Here is a 20,733-nt window from a genome sequence, read left to right as displayed (position 1 = left end):
TGGGGCTCTTTCTTTTCTAAAAGGCTGCACCAACATACCCCTACCATCAGGTGGCAGTAAAGGACCTTGATTACATTACCTGCTAATGATGTCACCATACATGATCCACTGAACATTTTTAAAAGCTGGGCTTGGACTGAGGAAGTTTATAGGCTGAGCTGGATGAGTCCAGTTTCTATCGGCGATGTAAGAAAAATAAAACTATGAAGATTAAATATCAGACAAACATAAGTTATGTTTCAGACTTTGTTTTTCACTGAAGATGTTTCTCCTGCTGCAGAACAGTTCTCCTGTAAAGCTTCGGTCAGTACCAGGTTAGATGGTCTGGAAATAATTAATAAAATGCCAGACTACAATTAAGACCATAAATCAAATAAAGGTTTCACAAATCACAAACTGGGTTTAAATTATTCTGCAATCAGAGTAGTATAATCTAGTCCAGGTTTGAAGAGTCTAATTATTGTAGTTTTTAAACTAGAGCATATTTAAGATGCTTCAGGTACTGAAAAATGAGGAGGAAATGCCCTTTAGCCGTTTGCTGAATTGGAAGCAAACTTCAGCTTGGTTCCAGAATGGGTCTGGGTTTAAAGAAGGTGGTGGAAGATGAAGGTGCACCACTTACTAGCGGCCAGAAGATGGGGCTGTTGATCTTCTCCAGCTGATCTGCAGAGACGTGTGTGGATTTTTTTTGAAGAACAGGATGTCAAGTCAAGGAGGAGGAGGAGGACATGCTGGGACTGGCAGGTCGGACAGAGGTGGAGCCTCAGAGGCAGGAACCTGTTTGAAGGATTCAGAATCAGAGAATAACTGGATCAGGATGTTTGGATCCAACTTCTGCTGCAGGTAAAACCATCTCTCTCCCTCTGGATTTAGTAGGAATGTATTATAGGTTGATTTTGTGGCCAGAGTGGCACCAGATATATTATTAAGAAGTTGATTGATTTTCCATATCAAACAGCTAAAAGTAAAATAAGGTTCTGCTGAAGTAAATCTGACTGTGAAGATCTGCTCTCTGGCCCGGTGTATAGGGACTCCGAGCTTCAGGCCGGTTTCTGTGGCCGGGTGTGTTTAGCTCAAAGAAAAAGAAACACCCTGTTCTGATTTCAGACCAACGCTGAGCCTGGACACGTTTCAGTTTCCAGGAGAAATCCCTGGGATCTCCAGAAACATGTTGGTCTCAGAGATCAGGAAGGTTTCATGTGTTTCATGCTGTCAGGTGTTGTTTACCTCTGAGTTCATATGAGACACGGCGACTGTATGAAAGTTCAGGGGAGAAACCGGTCCGAACACATTCTTCTGTTTCTATCCAATGCTTTGAAATCCTGCAAACACTGAAGGCAGCAGAACATGAAACCAGGAGGTTCTGCTGCAGTTAGGTCAATGTTGGAAGACATGAGAATCTCTGATGACTGGTATTACTGGGTGAGTCCCTGAGAGCCCCTGGCAGAACTTCAGACCTTAAGGTCCTCCTTTCCTCTCTAACGGGTCAGTCTTTATCACTTCAGCAGAATATACCAGACCTGGAGCTTGTTCCAGAGAAGTTCAGGTTAACGTTTCTGATATCAGAGAAAGGTTCTCTCTGTAGGCCCTCTGATGCACATCTGATCCGGTGACAGTGCACCTCCACCACAGTTGGTTCTTCTGGGTCCATTAGAGTCCCTGTAGAGCTGCTTGCTGTAACTGTGACTGTCATTAGTTCTTCCAAGAGGAGACAGCTCTCTCTGATACCAGGTCAGAACAGGATCTGCCGGTTCAGCTTTAGGGCTTTAAAGAACCGTTGTCATTGTCTGCCACTGCAGGCCCACATTGTTATGTTCTGGTTCCTGTCTGATTCTCATTGTGATGTGTTCAAATACACATAAGGAACCACAGTGGAGGAACACAATCTGATCAGCGTCCTGCCAACTGTTGTCCCAGGAACTTCGAACCAACGTCCAGATTTCTATGTTGGTTTTCCAGTAAACGTTGGAAGTTTTTGGTGGTTTGTGGGTAAGTTCTGAAGAGTCTGGGTTTTCCCAACACTCTAAGTGATTGTTTTCCCATAACGTTGATGATCACAGTGAAAGAGAGACTGTAGTGGTCGCTGCAGCTTCCTGTCTGCCTGAGACGGGGCTAATCTCTACTTCATCCCGAAAGCCAAGTGGACCTGAGCTCAGCGCCGCTCGCTGATTCAAAACCGCTTATTAATAATTAAAACGCAAAGCAATCAATTACTGTAATTTATGAGACAGGAGAACAACCTGACAGGAGGACGACCTGTTGGATCAGAACAGAGATGGCTGGAGCTGACGTCAGCCAATCACCTCGACAACCCTGTGCAAAGATCCTCAATAGCGCAAGATGCACATTTACTAAATGTTTACCTTTTGTTGCAAAGTTTGGAATAAAAGCTGCTGGTTGAGGTAGAAAGGTAATACTGGCGATATGTAGCCTGAGTGAAAGTTCATGTGTGAAAAGGTTTTATTTTGCAAAAAGGATTAAAGTCATTAAAATACTGCCATTAAATTTAGAATATTTTGCTCTTGAACTCTTTACATTTTCTTTCTAAATTCATATTAACCATTATTAAAACATTTAAGAAGAATCATTATGTTTACTTTGTAAAGTGGAGAGTTTAGAAAAATGAAAACAGCAAAAACTGTGATTTAGGAAGAAATATGGGGAGAGTTTGTTTTCTAAGAGCCGTTATTAAAACAGTTTTTTCAGGTTGTTTCAGTGGGCTTCATGTGGATTCATTTCATTTATAATATGCTAAATATTAAATACTGAACACTCAAAACACTTTTACCTAATGAGTCTTTAATGCCGGATGCTCAACGATGCACAGGTGGGTGGGAAACCTGGGTGAGGTGCCTTGCCCAATGGCACACTGTTCTGTAGCAGGAGCCAGAATTGAATGAACAACTTTCAGATTATAAGATGATTCCTGACGTTGTTCTGACCCGGCAGTGAGGTGTTGCTTCTGCAGGAGCAGGTCTATGATCTGGAAACAGTCCCTTGGAGATAAAAACAGAAACTGGTTTATGGTCATATTAAGGAGGACCTCGAGGCGGGACTCTACCACTGCATGGAAAACAGCTTCAGTCCTGAAGACCTTCCAGACCTCCAGACTGTCAGGAGACGTTTTCTTCTGGTTTTACACCACAGTAGGAACTCAAGAACCATCCGTGATCTAGATCGGTCACAATCCCATCATTTTCTCTACGTCTCAGGTTGATTTCATAATTCTTGAGTTTGACTGAAGGTAGTGGGGGTTATTGTTTATTCTTGCAGCGGTGATTGAGAACTTGTTGTGGTCCAACCCTGGAGATGTTCTTCAGTCATTGTCCATATTTAACCCAGAAACATCAGTATAAATATTCATTCCTCTGCTCATTGGTTCGGTTTTAATTCAGCCCTAAAGGAAAGCGTTGATCGTCCATCCGATTAATCCGAGCCACTTTTTGATCACATTCAGGCACAAGAAGTCCTGATGTTGGCGTTTCTCATGTTTGCACATAGAAAGGCATTGTCGTCTTTTCTGCATCGTTTCAACAAAACATCAGATTCCATCATCCTCAGTCTCTGTAGTCAGACACAAAGCAGAGGAATGTTTTGGATCTGAGCTCATTTTATTCATATTCTGACTCCAGGATGTTTATGTTTATTGATTTGTGCAAACTGCAATTTTAGAAACTATTGAAACTAAACATGAGTGAGTTTTATCTAATAAACAGTCATATGTCAGGTTTATCTGACACTTTGTGTCTGAGCGTCAGAGTGGATCTTAAATCTGCTCTAGATTGGTTCCTTTGTACAGTTTATGCTGAGTTACAGCAGGAGATCTGGTTATATTTGATCCTGTTAGATCCAAACAATCATCATCGTCTCTCCTTCTTTCCTTCAAGTGCTTGAAATCCACCTGAAATCCTCAGAAAGGTCAGACCTACTCTGATTTAAGCAGCTTATTTAAAGTTAAGCTCTGGTTTAATAAGAGCGGAGTAACCTGGGGTTAGTTAACTTCAGTTGTCATGGTAACTGCTTGCTTTATTAGCCATGAACTCTGACCAGCCGGCAGCTAACAAGCAATTGGCACTGTTCTGGCAGTGGTGTGTAAACATGAACGTCTTCATGAAGAAATATAAATCTGACTACAGGAGTCCTCAAGCTTTAAATGCTCTTCAGGTCCTGGTCTAGGGCTTCTTCAGAAGATGGCTCTGGTTGTTTAGGAGAATCAATCAGCCATCCTTCATATTCTACCTAATAAGTCATTGAAGAAGCTCAAGGTAATTCATTCAATTCAATTCAGTTTATTTATATAGCGCCAATTCACAACACATGTCGTCTCAAGGCTCTTCACAAAGAGTTAGGAATGGTGTAGGGTTGTTGGGGAGGTTAGATTAAACTACTGAGTGTTAGAGTTTGGCCATTTTAGAATGGGTTATGTGTAGGGGTACTAAGTAAAATAATAAACTGATAAAGTTTGTCCATGTAGAGCCCACTGATGGTCATTGTTAAACTAAAAACCACAAAGATTGGGATACCTCTCTCTGTCAGACTGATTATAACCATTGGAAAAGAGAAGGGGTCATACAGGTAGCAGAAACGGAGTTTAGGCTAAACCTGACTCCCCCTTACTCCATCCAAGAGGGAGGGAACAAGGCTCCTTCCCTGATAAGCTAAGCCAGTCTAACTATAAGCTTTATCAAAAAGGAAAGTTTAAGCCTTGCCTTAAAAGTAGACAGGGTGTCTGCCTCACGGACTAAAACTGGGAGGTGGTTCCACAGGAGAGCCAATGAAGGGAAGCTAAAATAGGAGAAATATGATCTCTCTTTTTAATTTTCATCAGAACTCTTGCTGCAGCATTTTGAATCAGCTGAAGGCTTTTAACTGCATTTTGTGGACATCCTGATAGTAAAGAATTACAATAGTCCAGCCTTGAAGTAACAAATGCATGGACTAGTTTTTCAGCGTCACTCCTGGACAGGATATTTCTAATTTTGGCAATGTTCTGGAGGTGAAAGAAGGAAATCCTAGAAACCTGTTTAATATGGGATTTAAATGACATGTCCTGGTCAAAGTTAACACCAAGGTTTTTTACTTTATTACTGGAGGTCAATTTAATACCATCCAGGTTAAGTGATTGACGAAGCAGTTTCTTTTTTAAAGACTCCGGTCCAAAGACGACAACTTCTGTCTTGTCTGAATTTAGAAGCAAAACATTTAAAGTCATCCAAGTTTTTATATCTTCAAGACATGCTTGTAGTCTATCTAACTGGTTGGGCTCATCAGGATTTATGGATAATTAAAGCTGAGTATCATCAGCGTAACAGTGAAAATGTATCCTATGCTGCCTGATAATTTGACCTATTGGAAGCATATATAAAGTAAAGAGAATTGGCCCAAGTACTGAACCCTGTGGTACTCCACAATTAACCCTGGAGTTTAAAGATGATTTATCATTTACATGAACAAACTGGTATCTGTCAGACAGATAAGATTTAAACCAGCCTAGCGCTGTTCCCCTGATCCCTACAGCATATTCCAGCCTTTCTAAGAGAATATTATGGTTGACTGGATCAAATGCAGCACTGAGATCTAACAGAACCAGAACAGACACAAGTCCATTATCTGAGGCCATAAGAATATCATTAGTGACTTTCAGCAGAGCTGTTTCAGTGCTATGATGAGTTCTGAAACCTGACTGAAACTCTTCAAACAGGTCATTGCTGTATAAATGTTCACACATTTGATTAGCAACTATTTTCTCAAGAATTTTAGATAAGAATGGAAGATTGGATATAGGTCTGTAATTTATTAAATCATCTCGATCAAGCGAAGGTTTCTTAAGTAAAGGTTTAATTACAGCTAACTTAAAAGCCTGTGGTTCTGATCCATTTACTAAAGATAGATTAATCATATCTAAAATGGGGCTGGTAATCAGAGGGAACACTTCCTTAAATAATTTGGTTGGGATTGGGTCTAACATACAAGTTGAAGGTTTAGATGAAGCTAATATTTCTGATAACTCAGGAAGCTCCACAGGATCAAAACAGTCCAAACACAGATCAGGTTCTGCAGTTATTTCCAATGTTGTCTCACTTGCTGAGGATGAAGTAATCATCTTCAGGAGTATGTCAAAGATTTTATTTTTAATAGAATCAATTTTATTTAAGAAGAATCCCATAAAGTCATGACTGCTGAGAGCTAAGGGAATGGATGGCTCAACAGAGCTATGACTCTGTGTAAGTTTAGCAACTGTACTAAAGAGAAACCTAGGATTATTCTTGTTCTCTTCTATTAATGATGAGAAATAAGCTGTTCTAGCTTGGTGAAGTGTCTTTTTATACAACAGTAGGTTATTTTTCCAGATTAAGTAGGAATCCTCTAGGTGTGTAGAGCACCATTTTCTCTCCAATTTTCTAACATTGTGCTTTAAAGTATGCAGCTCTGAATTAAACCAAGGAGCTAGCCTCCTATGAATAATTACATTCTTTTTCAAGGGAGCTGCATTGTCTAATGCATCACGCAATGATGAAACACTATGAACAAGAGAATCAATTTGTGAAGGGGAAGAAACAAAATAATTGCCCTCCACTGTGCTTTTCAGTGATAATGAGGAAATTAAAAGTGGAACAGATTTCTTTCAAGTGGGGAGTACTCGGTTAAAAAGTTTGTTAACGTTTTGAGCAAAGCCAATTGAGTCTAAGATAGCATTAAACGCTATATTTAGGCTATCACTTTCAGTGTCAACATGAATGTTAAAATCCCCCACTATAATAACTTTATCTGTATTTAACACTAAATCAGATAAAAGGTCTGAAAACTGATCTAAAAATTGAGAGTAAGGACCTGGTGGACGGTACAAAACAACAAACAGAAGTGGTTTTAATGCTTTGCAATTTGGATGAGGAAAACTAAGGATTAAATATTCAAAAGAGTTGTAGCTATTGATTGGTCTGGGACTAATCAATAAATCAGACTGAAAGATGGTTGCTACTCCTCCTCCTCGCCCAGTATTTCGAGGAATGTGAAAATTTTAATAATTAGTAGGAGTTGACTCATTTATAGTAACATAATCCTCTTACTGCAGCCAGGTTTCTGTGAGGCAAAATAAATCAATCTGATTGTCACAAATCAGGTCACTAACTAGCAAAGTCTTTTTGAAGAGAGAGATCTTATGTTCAGTAAGCCACATTTAATTGTTTTATTTTTCTTTTTAGTCTGAGTTGTGTTTATTTTTATTAGATTTTCCTGATTTCCTCCTTTTAGATTATTTTTTAATATATTTAATTTTGGCCGTGGGCGAGACAGTCTTAATAGGGTAATGGGTGGGTAGTAGTACAGAAGCTGCAGAGAGGAGTGTTAAACTACGACCCTGCTTCCTGGTCTGAATCCTGGGTTGTCAGAGTTCTGGAGAACTCATAAATTCGGTCAGATTCCTAGAAAGAAGAGCAGCTCCATCCAAAATGGGATGAATGCCGTCTCTCCGGATCAAACCAGGTTTTCCCCAAAATGTTTGCCAGTTATCAATGTAACCCACATTGTTTTCTGGACACCACCTAGACAGCCAGCGGTTGAATGACAGCATGCGGCTAAACATGTCATCACTGGTCAGATCAGGAAGGGGACCAGAGAAAATGACGGAGTCCGACATTGTTTTAGCAAACTTACACACCGAAGCAACACTAACTTTGGTGACCTCCGATTGACGTAACCGGGTGTCATTACCACCAGCGTGAATAACAATCTTACTGTATTTACGTTGATCCTTAGCCAGCAGTTAGTAGAAAGTCTTAAAGTTCCCTGACATTCAAACATCGGTTTAGTGGCACTTTATCAAGTTCAAAAGAGCTTTTAGAAGATGTTAATTCAGAATTAGTGGGATGCATAGTGATAGAATTGGTAACACTGTGGGTTTTCAGCTAAAGGTCCCTGGTTCAAATCCTGGTCTTGGTTTTATAGATGAAGCATTGGAGACATTGTTCACAAGATCTTGATGGAGCATCTGGCCCAGGGTGAAACAGCTCAAGAGCAGGTTGTAGATGTGACTGAGCTTTTCTAAAGTTTTGAATGTTCTTAGAGATAGTTACTACTTCACTGTGCAGGTCTTGGGAACATCTGGGAGCATCTTTTGAATCCCTTCACCTACTTTGATTTCTTTAGAGGTGCTTCAGCAGGTCTGTGGACATACCACAAAGGTCTCAGTTGTTTGGTTTTTAGCTTTTGGTGAGATTTAGAAGGTCTGATATGTTTTTATCCATTTGAAAAGTTTCCTAAAAGAAACAGGACTGAAGGATATGAAGATAACTGAACAGGGTTTTTATGTTGGAAACATCTGAGATGAAGGCGTGTAGATCTTTTAGAGTAAGTTATGAGGGTCGTTACAGAAGATTAAGTCTTTTATTCATGTTAATCAGAACCCTGAACCGGTTTTGAAGATAATTATGCTCAAGAGGCCTGAAGGCATCAAAGAATTCAGGAAATTAAAAAAGGGAGATACTGGAGGCCCTGAATACTACAGCAGTCATCTTTAAGAAGGTTTTTTAAAGATCTGCTGGAAGGTTCCAAGTTCTAGAGCGGTAGAAGAACTTTCTCTTCATAAAACAAATTTCAGAGGTTAATTTGTGAATCACCAACTGAAAGACACCTGAACTGCTGTGTTCAATGAAGGGAATGAGGTGGACTCACAGAGATTAACATCTGTCAGCCTTTGAGCTGATCATGTGTCTGATAGTAAACGTGTAGCTCTGTGTCATGTTAACTCCGTGTGGTCGAACTTTCTCAACATTCCTGTTTGTTTTCCAGTGTTGTGTAGGAAGACTCAGCTGATGGATTTATGAGCTCAGCTCTATTATTTCTGTCCTGAACGTGACCACACCCGCACTCACCCACAGGGTAAAGGTTGGGTTTTCCTCAGATGTTCTCTGCTCCGATTGGCTGCTGGCCTCATGATGTCACATGGCACGCCGCCTTTGTGGATCCCACCAAGTAGTAAGAGACAATCCTCTGCAGGAATGTTTGCTCTGCTCTGATTGGTTGATGTTCCGGCCACAAACCTCGACTCGGTTTGATGATTGACAGCTCATGTTGTTTTCTGCTCACACAGAGTGGTATGTGTGTGTGTGTGTGTGTGTGTGTGTGTGTGTGTGTCAGTTACATGCCAGTCTGCTGAAGGGAGGGGCCGAGTCACACAGACAGATAGTGAAACAGAGAGGAGGGAGGACAGATAGCTGCATTCCAACACAGAGTCTCAAACACACCTGAAACAGATCAGAATAAGATTTGGAGTGGATGGATGGACGGATGGATGGATGGGCCCCACCCGAGAACCAGGGCCTCACTTAAGTCTTACAACTCACTTGAACATTGAAGCCCCATCATATCTCCAAGGCCTTTCATGGGTGTTTTGACCCCACCTGAGTCTTGGGGCCCCTTCTGAGCACCATGGGCCCTCTTGGGCATTGGTCCCAACTCAGAAACTGTCATTAAAATCGACCGGATTTCAAATGGACCTGATCAGGTTGTGATCTGATATTAATGTTCAGTCTGTCTACAGTCTGAATCCTTCTGGTCGTACTATTGTTCCTCCACAAAGACAGGAAACACACACATGATGTGATGTCATGAAGGGGTGGAGTCCACAGAGCAATGTGGGTGGGGCTCACAGCTGACAGGAAGAGCAGGACTTCCCTTTGTCAACAGAGCTGGTCTGGAATCAGCCCCTGTCATTGTTCTGTGAGACAGAGTGCCTGGCTTGGAGGCTGCTGGGCAGGAAAACTCAGAGTGTAGCATTCTGACACTGGAGACAGGGCTTCTCACTTTCTAAGAGGATTCAGGCCAAACGTCATCATGATCAGATGCTGCAGCTGTTCAGGGTCCTTCAGAGGTCCAAACTTTGTCCAGACAATAAAGCAATGTGGGCAAATCAGAAAAATGGGTCGGACAGAAAACAGCAGCTAGATTTTTTTCTAAACATTCAACAGAAGTTAAAATAAATAAATCTGTTTGCATCAGAGCTGCTCCTGCAGAGACTGATTCTACAGGATTCATGTTAAACTGTTTTAACACAACTATCAGCTGCAGGATATCAGGACTTTAGATTTCTGGAAACATGTAAACATCCACCTAGCCTGTTGGACAGATTTTGGACAGCTTGAACTTTCACAATAAAAGTTGCAAAGTGCTTTACAAAATAATAAAAGGAGTAGTAGGTAAAAACAAAGATGAAACAGGTAAATCGTGTAAAATACATTTGAAAAGATCAGTTTTGAGATCTAAATCCTAAGGCTATCGTGTGGAGAGCTTAGAGCCTGGGGGAATCTGGGATAAAAGCTCCTTTAGTTTGTGATGATGCATCCAGCAGACAAAAGTCACAGGACCTCAGGGATCCGTTTGAGTCCTGATGGTCTCAGGTGTTCACCAACAAGATTCAGTTCAACAACCTCGCCTGTCTGCATGTTATTTAAAGTATGCAGGTTAAATTCCTGAGAACGTCACCACATACTGGACCTCCATCTGTCCAACACCAGCCGAATTCGTGTTAGGCACAGCTGGAGTCCGGTTCCCTCTCCGAGCTGAGCTGTTTGTCTGTAGCTCCTGTTGGACCGAGGGCAAACATGGACAAAAGTAGCAGGAGATACAGAAAACATGTTTTATTGCTCTACTAAATAAGAAATCACTTCTAGAGTGCTTCGTCATATTCTGCAACCATAACCACGGTTCTATAACTTGTTCTTTAATTTGCAATATCTTGAAGGGAGCCTGAGAACCAGAACTCCCAGTTTGAGCTGGAAGATGTTCTCCCAGCGAATCTTGGCTGGGTTGCGTGTTTCTGGAGTTATGTGGAGGTTAGCGTATTCAGACGGGTTCTGACACGAAGAACAGCTCTTTACTGTCATTCCTGATGGGTTCTGCATGCATCTGCTGTTACTCCAGGATTTCTGTGAAAAACAATCAGTGGCTGTTAATGTTCGGATTCTAGGATCTGCCGCTTGTCCCAAATGTTCTGGATCTGTTCCTGGGAGATCTGCTCTTAGAGGAAGATGTCGGAACTTCTTCTGCGTGGATCAGGATCCAACCTCTGCTGTTGCCTGATACAATAAAATTCTTCCCTCAGGAGCAGAAACTCTTCACTGAGTGAGTCCTCACAGGCCCAGACAATGGTTGGGGCCAGGTCCAGAAATGTCTCAGAACCAACAGACCTCACAAAAAAACTGAAAACAAACCAACAGAAACATGTTGAAATTGATACAAAGCTGTGGGAGAATGTCCCACATGTTCTGGCTGAGGAACGAAGAGGTTCAAACTGAGCATCAGACAGGTTCTATAAGATGTCCCAAACTAACAATCAGAACTTTAACAGGTGAGATGGGCAGAATAAAATCTCCCTCTAAGTCCAGTTCTATTTCATCAATCATCCTGAGCATGCACAGGACAGCAAGCGATTTCAACGCTGTCCGAGCTCAGAACCTTTATAGTGCAGAACAAATTCTGTGAAGAGTGAATTAAAGCTCAGGACCACAACACTTTACACATGATAATTTACATTTGAACTATTCTTTTCTCTTTCTAGAAGCTACACCTGGCCTGGCTCCGTGTTTATCTGTGGTACCTTCCTGGAGGGGGACATCATCCAAGCTGCTACTGCTGGCAACAACTTAATGCTCACCTTCTACAGATGATCCACATGACCCTGTCTTTCAGTGTTTAACCCTTTCTCTCTCCTAGACATGGCTACTGACTGAGCTTCTACTGTAACTAACTCTATGTGCTCTCTTTCAGACTCTAACCTTGAAAACGGAGTCATAGTTCATCTGCTCAGTCTTTCTCTCCAAGACGAAGCCTCTAAAGGAGCTACAACCATTAATGTTTCACTTTTCTTTCCCATAGAAAGTACTCCTGGATCAGTGCTTCTTTGTTCTCTTTGTGTCTCTGCTCTGTTCTCTCAAACCTCCAGTCGGTCGTGTCAGATGGCCGCTCACACTGAGCCTGGTTCTGGTTCTGCTGGAGGTTTCTTCCTGTTAAAAGGGAGTTTTTCCTCTCCACTGTCGCTACATGCATGCTCAGTATGAGGGATTGCTGCAAAGTCAACACCAGTGACTGTCCACTGTCTCTACATGCTCATCCAGGAGGAGTGAATGCTGCAAGTCACTGACTGGATGCAATCTGCTGGGTTTCCTTAGATAGAAAAACTTTTTATCCAATTTGAATAAATAACTGAATCTGACTGGTTGATAGTCAGGATTAATTGGAATGAATGAACCTGACTGGGAATCTGTATGATTTGATTGAACTGACTTTGTGAAGAGCCTTGGCATGACGTGTTGTTATCCGGCACTACAGAAATAAACTGAATTGAAGTTAATTGAATCATGAGATTTTAACAGTTTGACCTACTGGGATAAACTGAAGAACTGTAATTCAAACATGAAGTGAGGAGATATTAAGTGGGAGAACCATTCTGGATCCAACTGGGAATCTGTTGTTGCTGATCTCATGTTTTCTTTATTTAAGGTCACTGAGAATCAGCACTGACCTTTGACCCTTCATCAGAAGAGTCATCTATCTGAGGGGGCGGGGCCAAGGAGCAGAGGGAAGTAAAAATGGCAGCTACTTCCACAGTACTGTCTAGGGGTAAGTTCTGTGTTTATACAGAAACAAATTGGACCTTAAAGGTTCTGTCTAAGCAGGTTAAGTTTCAATCAATAAACCAACCTGCTGTGGATCTGAATCTTGTCCCAACTAAGCAGGTTGAGATTTGATCAACGAGCGAACCTGCTACAAGAGCAGAACCTCTAATGGACCTAGTACAAGTGTGACCCTTTCTGTGTGCGCCTTGACCTGCTCAGTAATGCCATATGATTTTTCAGGTCTTGGACTGGTCCTGGTGGTGTTCAAGTATGAGTACGAGGACAGGGACGGAGTCCTAGTCTCCATCAAACCCAATGAGCGCTATGTCCTGTTGTCCAAGACCAACGACCACTGGTGGCAGGTCCGGAACGACAGCAACTCCAAACCCTTCTACATCCCAGCCAAGTACGTCAAGGAGCTGCCCACAGAGTTCCCGTCTCCATTGGACTTTGCTGATCCACCTGGTCCAGAGCCAGTCCCTCATCCTGTGGCAGTTCCTGTTCCTGTTCCAGTCCCAGTTCCAAAAAATCTGGAGGAGTCCGGAGGGACCAGAACCAAACAAAATGATGAAGTGATGATCCGCCTCAGACCCGATACTGCAAATCGGCACCACCGGAATGAGAACCGCATGTCCACGTTCGGCATACCTCTGGACTTACCAGACCTGACACATGTTGGGCCATCATCAAGGGTCCACAGCAACCACGCTGCTGCTTCTGCTGAGACCAGAACCATAGCTTCCACTGGGACTACAAACATGGCTGACAGTAAAAAGCAGCCCCACAAGCAGGGGCTCCTGGAGGACCAGCAGGATTCTGGGAAACCACGAGTTCCCAGCTTCAGTCCAGCAGACCCTAGGACTCCCAGTCGGCCCCAGAATGAGCCCATCCCTGTGGAGATGCCAGTGGTTCCCCCTGTCAGCAAAACACCTGAAGGTCACAATGATAAGCATAAGAAAGAGGAACCAGAAGAGGAGGAAGAAGAGAAGCTGGCTGAGGAGGCGACAAGCTCAGAGAGCAGTGATGAAGAGGAGGAGTACCGAGGTCACCACATCTACGAGTCCATCCAGGACCTGAACCTGAACCTGGAGGCTCTGAGCAGAGAGCAGAAGGGTTCAACACCAGCACCTGGATCAGCAACTCCTGTTGTAGACCCGCCCTCCTCACAGGTAAGATCAAACTCCTGGCCAATTTAGGTCAGTCAGTCAGTCATTTTCTATTCCATAGTGGCTCGCGGGGGAGCTGGTCCCTATCTCCAGCAGTCTGTGGGCGGGTCCACCCTGGACAGGTCGCCAGTCCATCGCAGGGCAACACACAAACGACTGAGTTACACACCTAAGGGCAATTTAGAGAGACCAGTTAACCTAACAGGCATGTCTTTGGACTGTGGGAGGAAGCCGGAGTACCCGGTGAGAACCGACACATGCATGGCGAGAACATGCAAACTCCATGCAGAAAGACTCTCAGCTGGGAGTCGAACCCATAAAACTTCTTGCTGCAAGGTGCTACCAACTGCGCCACCATGCAGCCCGCAGATTTAGGTTTTAAGTAATATTTCAATTTTACAAGCATGTAACTTTTGATTGGAAGTAAAATTAATATTTTAGAACAGTCAAAGAGTGCTGATATGAATATGATAGAAAATCTAAAGATTACGGTGGTGGTAAAGAGGCCTTCCAACCTCAATAAATTGTAGCTTAAGAAAAATCATTAAAATATCGAAGCAAAAACATGCAGAAAGCTGCTCAGTTTGGTTGCTGTGATCCCAGCAAAGATGTTTCCATTTATTTTTTTTAAGAATGACATAATTAATTTTTCCGATGCCATTTTCAAATAAAACTTGAATAATTTCCCATCTGAAACAAACGTCTTGTTTGAAGGAAAACCATTTTTAAAGTAAATTTAAATAGATTACATTTAATCTGTGTGTATCACAGACTCTCCTTCACGTCCAATCAATGATGCTTTTTCTTCTTCTTTCTTTTTCTCCTCAATTCACATCAATGTTTATTTCAGTTTCAGCTTTTAGGCCCTGGCAGCAACAAATTCGTGTTTTCACATCTCTTTTCCTATTTATGGAGTTTAACATCAAACGAAGCCATGCAGTGGAGCAAATTAGCTGCAGCATCATGGCGGACTGGTTGCGTACTCTTTAATCGCAGTCGATGAAGTCACTCTTCTAACCACAAGGTGTCGCTGTAGAGAAAATAACAGCTACACAGTAGAAGACGAGTTAAACTGATGTTTTTATGCATGCAACCTGTAGTTTCTGCAGTGTGGTGGTGATGGTGTAGGGATTTGAGCCCGCGATCCATGTACAAGAGGCTTTGGTTCTCGAGGCAGCAGTCCCGGGCTTGAGTCACGACCCCGGCGACATTTGCCGCATGTCTTCCCCTCTCTTTCTGCCCCCGTTTCTTGCCTAACTACTGTTATAAAAACTCGGGGACAAATAAAGGCCACAAGAAGCCTGCTGCAGTTTTTAATGACACATTCAAAGTCATGTTGTATTACTGCCCAACCTATTAATCACTGCAGGATTCACTTTGTTGTTTATTGTCATGTGAACCAGTGTCACATGACTGTCAGCGAATAACTTTCTATCTGTAGCATTGATTGGCTGTGTAGGAACACTGGTACATCTGTTTTCTGTGCTGACCTACACTTGGTGTCGTCCTTGAACATATCCTGGCTCAGACTGAGGTCCTTGAAAGCACCACACGTGCTCGGATTGAAGGTTTAGTTCCTGTGTGTGTTTCCTGCCTGATCCGAATTTCCTGTTGGAGTCTGGAAGCTCCTGAGGTTAACCTGGCTTCATAGGACTTTTTATCTCCTGCTCAGCAGCAGAGATCAGCTTTAATATTCTGTGGGTTTTTATCTGCTGCAACATGATGTTCAGACTGGGGTTAGAGGCTACTGGTTTTCCTACAAAATAAAAGCCTTTGCAGCTGTGGCTTGTTTCCTGCAGCGTCGACACAGGAAGCTGGAAGCAAAAAAACTGTTTCCTCTTTTTATTCTCCTCAGAGCAGAAACAAACAGCTGAACTTGGGTTGTTTTATCTTAAACTGACTTCATGTTGTTTAAGTCCTGCTGTGGATTTATTTAGATGTTGATGATCTTGAGGTTAAAGATCATCTGTGTTGTGTAGGTGTTGGTGAATTTCTGTAAGCTCTTCTGATCCAACCAGAGCAGGATGTTAGTGAAGTTAAGATGAGGAGTTCTGGATGATTCTGGCTCTGGACAAGTTCAGGGTCTTGGTGTAGGACATCTGATGTCAGAGCAGGATGTGATGAGGTCAGGTGGAAGCAGTGATGTCACAGTGGACAGGAAGAGGTCAGGGTTGGACAGGAAACTGCGAGGCGGTGGTGACGCTGCAGCGCCACCTGCATCTCAGAAGGGGAACAAAACCTGACTCCTGGCTGTGTGTGAGGAGTTACTGGTCTGTCTGGTTTGAAACTGAGTCAGAACTCAGAATTTAGCTCAGAAGTTGCTAAACTGTGAATGAAAATCTGCAGTTTCACCAAGTAAAACTCTGGAAGCAGCAGATCTGCTTCAGAACTTCACCTCACAGCTTCCTTCAGCTGTTCTCTCATTTTGTCCCAAGGCTGACTAGTCATGTTTTGCATTGTGGGAAACTGAGTCAAAGCTGTCTCCATGCTGCACACTTTATGAAATCATCCAGTCTCCTGACACATCTCCATCCAGTTAATGCTTTACTGGGGTTAATGACTGTAAATCAGGATGTGAGTTAGGCCTCATCACTGAATACCCACAGAGTTATTCAGCAGCCAGAAATCTGAAGGATGTTCAGTTATTTTGCCAAAATCCCAAATATGGCACCAAGTTCTTGTATTTATTAGCTAAACATTCTGACTTTACAAAATATATACCTGAAACACATTAAATGACGTTGTAATAAGTGGCGCATCTTAATTTTCTATTAAGTTGAGGGAAATATGAAAGAACTGGTCTGTATTTTTCTTGAGGAGCCAAACCTTAACGAGCTCTTTTTAACGAGCTGCTGGTAATGTTTGACAGGAACACTGCCCGACCAAAGAGCTGTCAGCTGGAACTATAGTTAAATACTCTGGCAGTTCACAGATAGCTGGGTCCAAACATTTGGGAAAACAACTAAACTTCAGAACCAAAACCCCAAAGACTAAACGAAAGGAAGAAAACAGACATGGATGAAAACAGAGTCTGTGTTTGGGAGCAAACTGTGAGAAATCAGCTGCAGGAAAAGAAGCTAAACTGGACCATCAGCAACAGCTACCAACCAGGCAGCAGAAGCAGCCACTGACTATGGATGATCGAATCAATTCGGGATTCAGGGATGAATTCTGTTGATGATGCTGAAACAGCTGTGTGTGAAGAACAGCAGCAGATTTGATTTAGTCAGATAATGTGGAGAGGCAGGCCAGATAAAGGGGCAGCACAGGTGGAGGTTAGAACATCTGCAGGAAATGCACAGCTGGACTTTCCATTAATCTAAAGCAGCTTTGGTGATGATGGAGTTAGTTTTCAGGAAGATGATAATGCATCTATCCACAGAGCAAAGAGACACAATTCAGCTTAAAGACTTGAGCTGCAAAGCGTCTGGAACTTAGTTCAACTGGGATTTCCTGGAGGGAACTGGAAAAACTGGAGCATGATCAGACTCCATCCTGATTACTGAACAATATTGTTTTTCATCAGTGAAGTCACCATCCATCCATCCATCTTCCGCACCTGTTCAATTCTCTCAGGGTCACGGGGGGCTGGCGTGTATCTCCATCAGAGGCTGAAAGGCCAGTTCATCACAGGGCATCATAGAGACAGACAACCATGCACACACCCACACACACACCTCAGCTAATTGTTAAATGGCCAGTTAAACTAGCATGCATGCTGTTAAACTGTGGGTGGGATTCTTCTTGCATCTAGGTGCTAACTCCTGCACCACCGTGCGGTTCTGTTCTTCGCTGATCCTTAACAGTGTGTAACTGAACATCCTCCCAGAGCTCTAATTCCAGACTTCTTACCAGAGTCCCCGGAAAGAAAACCATGTGGGAACATCACCTTTTACACCTTAAACAAAATAGTATAATCACAGCAGTCCCTGAATATGAGATGAAGAAAATATCTTCTGTAACTGAAACCAACAGATTTAGCTTCTTCATCAAATCACCGGCTCCAGACTCAGCAAAGAACAAATCGCTGAAGAAGAAAGTTGAAGCCAGCTTAACTAAAGCTGGTGAACAGTAGCCTTGGCGTCCGACATCATTGGGCTTGGTTCTGGAGGAGCACAGAGCAAACTGTGTGACTTATTGACTTTCTTACTGTAAAGATCGGATCATTCATACGTTAAAACCCATTGGACCTTCTGTTTACCAGGACAGTACAAGCGCTCCCTTCACTCTGAGATCATTAGGACGAGGAGTTTTCCACCTCCACCTCCTCTGGTGTTTCAGCTACTGCTCAGTCAAACTTCCAGATGATCATCAAACAGTTAAACATTTGGATGGTGCTAAGAAAGGATGATGTAGGTTTAACACGAAGCAGCAACATTTTAAATTCTGTCTGGTGATGTTCTGGGTCAGATAAAGTCCCAAAATATGATCCAGCTCAAGATCAGCATCATAAAAAGTTTGGTTCTCCATGAGTTCTTCAGCTGGTTTCTGATTAACCTGTACCTTGTAGGTGTTTCTACCTCCTGTTGGTCTGGTTGCAGCTGATCTCTGATTATCTCTTTTCCTGTATTGATTCAGGTGAGGACCATTGGACTCGGACAGTAGGTCACCTGGTTTCCTGCCAGTAGCTTTGTATTAGTTGTGTTGATGAGATTCCCGGACGGTCCACCAGGGCTGTTGCAGGGAACAGATAAATCCAGGTAAATCTTGATAAACTCTTCCACCGGCACCTTTGTAGGTATGTCATCACCCACTCAGAGCTTTCCTTTCAGCCGCAGAAACCAAAACTTCCTGGTCAAAGGTCATGTCATTCCTGATTGGCGGATGCCCTGCAGCTCTTCCTTGTCAGCTTCTACATGAATCTGGTCAGAAAGAGGTCCAGATTGATGAGTGACTTGATCAGTCATTGGCTGAACCAGTTATTGACTGGACCCACTACTGATTAGACCAGGTTTTGACTGGACCAGGTATAGACTGGAACCAGTTATTGTTGAGACTCCATTCTGATCAGATCAGTTGCTGATTGGACCGGTATTTGATCGGGGCAGTTATTGGACGCTGCGGATGTTATGTAGTAAATGTGCTGTGGCTTCAGTTGATGGTGGTTCTACTGGGAGGCTGGCTTGAAGGTGACTGACTTCAGAAAATGTTCCTGAACTTCATCTGTCTTCTGACATCACGATGAAAAGCTTTCAGGTGGAAACACTGGATCAGGTTTAGATGTTTATTTTGTTTTGTATATTTTATTCTGTCTGCTGTGATGTAGACTGGTTATGGAGAAAGATCTGCAGATCTTTAAACTACTTGCTTTGGGTTTCACAGATTAATCCAGGGTTTTATGTAGAAACATTCTACTTAGATCGTGGTTGGAAGTGATTAGATAAGTACTTTCTTCAGGTTTATTTATTTATTTTTTATCTGTTGAAGTGTCAGTATCCTTACCTGTAGTTTGTTTGTTTGTTTGTAGAGAAGTTGGACCTGTAGTTTTGTTATGATTTGGGGTTTTTTGGTTTCAGGTTTTTTCCTTATTTGTTTTTCTCTGCTCAAGTTTTGTATCATGCTTTTGTTTATTATTTTCCTGGTCATGCTTTTGTTTTGTCGTCTTGTTCATGTTTTGTCAAGTTTGGTTTTCGGATCTAGTTATGCTTTTGCTTCAAGTTTTTCTAGTTTGTGTTCAAGAGTCTCTGTTTTGTTCCAGTCACGTTTTGTTCTGTTAAGTAAGTTTATTCGGTTCACCTGCTTCAAGTTAATCTGTCTCCCTGCTCCGCCTGGTTTTCACGTCATATATTCACACCTGTTCTGTTAGTCGTGGCGGAAACATTTCTCATGCTCATGTCTTGTTTTTTTCTCATGCCTGCCCGTTTGTTGTTTTGTTCCTGCCTCCTGCTGTGAGTGAGTTTTTTGTTGTTAAATCTTTTGCACTTACCGTCAATATGCCTGCTCGTCTGCATTCTGGGGTCCTATATCTCACAAACCATAACAAGTTTATGTGTTGACTGTAGAGAAGTTGGACCTGTAGTTTATGTGTTGACTATGGTGGAGTTTTCTTTTGGAATCCTGAGGTTGGTTTTAACCCAGCAGCTGGAGAACAAACACAGACCTGTAAAACTGAAGCAAATCGAATCCATTTAGAGAACCGGCAAAATGAATTTCTGGACTATATCTCCTCTTTCAAGCCACTCTCAGCTGAACATGGACCAGATGATTAGTTTTGATATCTGATTAGTTGAAGACCATCCTGATGAGATCTCTCTCCCTTACCATGAGTGATTCTGGTTTTTGAACTGGTTAGTGGGACCTCTCTGTGATCAAATAAATCTGCCATTCATTTCTCATCAGTAGAGGTTTATGAAGACAACATGTCCTTCTCAGATGTAGCTGTTTGAGTACGTTTTTGATGAACACCAGGAGGCAGCATTCAGAAACGGAACCTCCATCAGAACATGAACCAATGATGTTCCAGCTGTTATCGTGTGTAAAATCTGTAATGGTCAGTCAGCAGCATATCCGAGAGAACAGACTTAAAGAGAACTTTTTAGACCATTTGTAGCTCATTAATGACACATGTAACGTTATAAAGATTAATGGAGTCTTCAGAGTGAAATTTCCTTTGTTCACATCTCCAGCAGCTGCTTCTCGATGTGTTTGTGGGCAGCTGGAAGCTTCCTGAAGGCAGTGAACACACAGACTGCAACTCCCTGAGGACCTGATCACACTGATACCACATTTGTGTTTACAAGATGATCAGATAGGTTCTAACACAGGTCAGGGAGAAACAAATCTCCTTAAACCAGGACTGAAGAAGTCTGTGACAGACCCTGTAAAAGTTCTCTTATTATGTAGATGAAGGGATTTATTATTATGACGCTTGTGGTTTGTTAGTTTTTGTTTCTCATCATTTCCAGCCATGATATTCTCTCCGTTTTCAGATCCTCATTAGGATCCTGTTAGAAAAA

The 20,733-nt window shown here is 42.4% G+C and overlaps 1 protein-coding gene across 9 annotated transcripts in view; it reads left to right on the top strand.

Annotated features, from left to right (window-relative positions):
* The first annotated feature begins 723 nt into the window (after positions 1–723).
* LOC124863275 (rho GTPase-activating protein 27-like) overlaps positions 724–20,733 on the top strand; it is a 38,980-nt gene continuing 18,970 nt past the window's right edge. For all 9 annotated transcript variants that reach the window (XM_047357596.1, XM_047357601.1, XM_047357598.1 and 6 more), the window contains exons 1-3: positions 724–843; positions 12,496–12,615; positions 12,852–13,780. In XM_047357596.1, the coding sequence (XP_047213552.1) occupies positions 12,585–12,615; positions 12,852–13,780 (960 nt within the window). In that variant the 5' untranslated portion in view covers positions 724–843; positions 12,496–12,584. The remainder of the gene's footprint in view (positions 844–12,495; positions 12,616–12,851; positions 13,781–20,733) is intronic.

Source organism: Girardinichthys multiradiatus, chromosome X (genome assembly GCF_021462225.1).
Source record: "Girardinichthys multiradiatus isolate DD_20200921_A chromosome X, DD_fGirMul_XY1, whole genome shotgun sequence".
Lineage (NCBI taxonomy): Eukaryota > Metazoa > Chordata > Actinopteri > Cyprinodontiformes > Goodeidae > Girardinichthys > Girardinichthys multiradiatus.
Note: the sequence above shows the minus strand (reverse complement) of the source record. Positions and strands in the feature narration are given on the sequence as shown.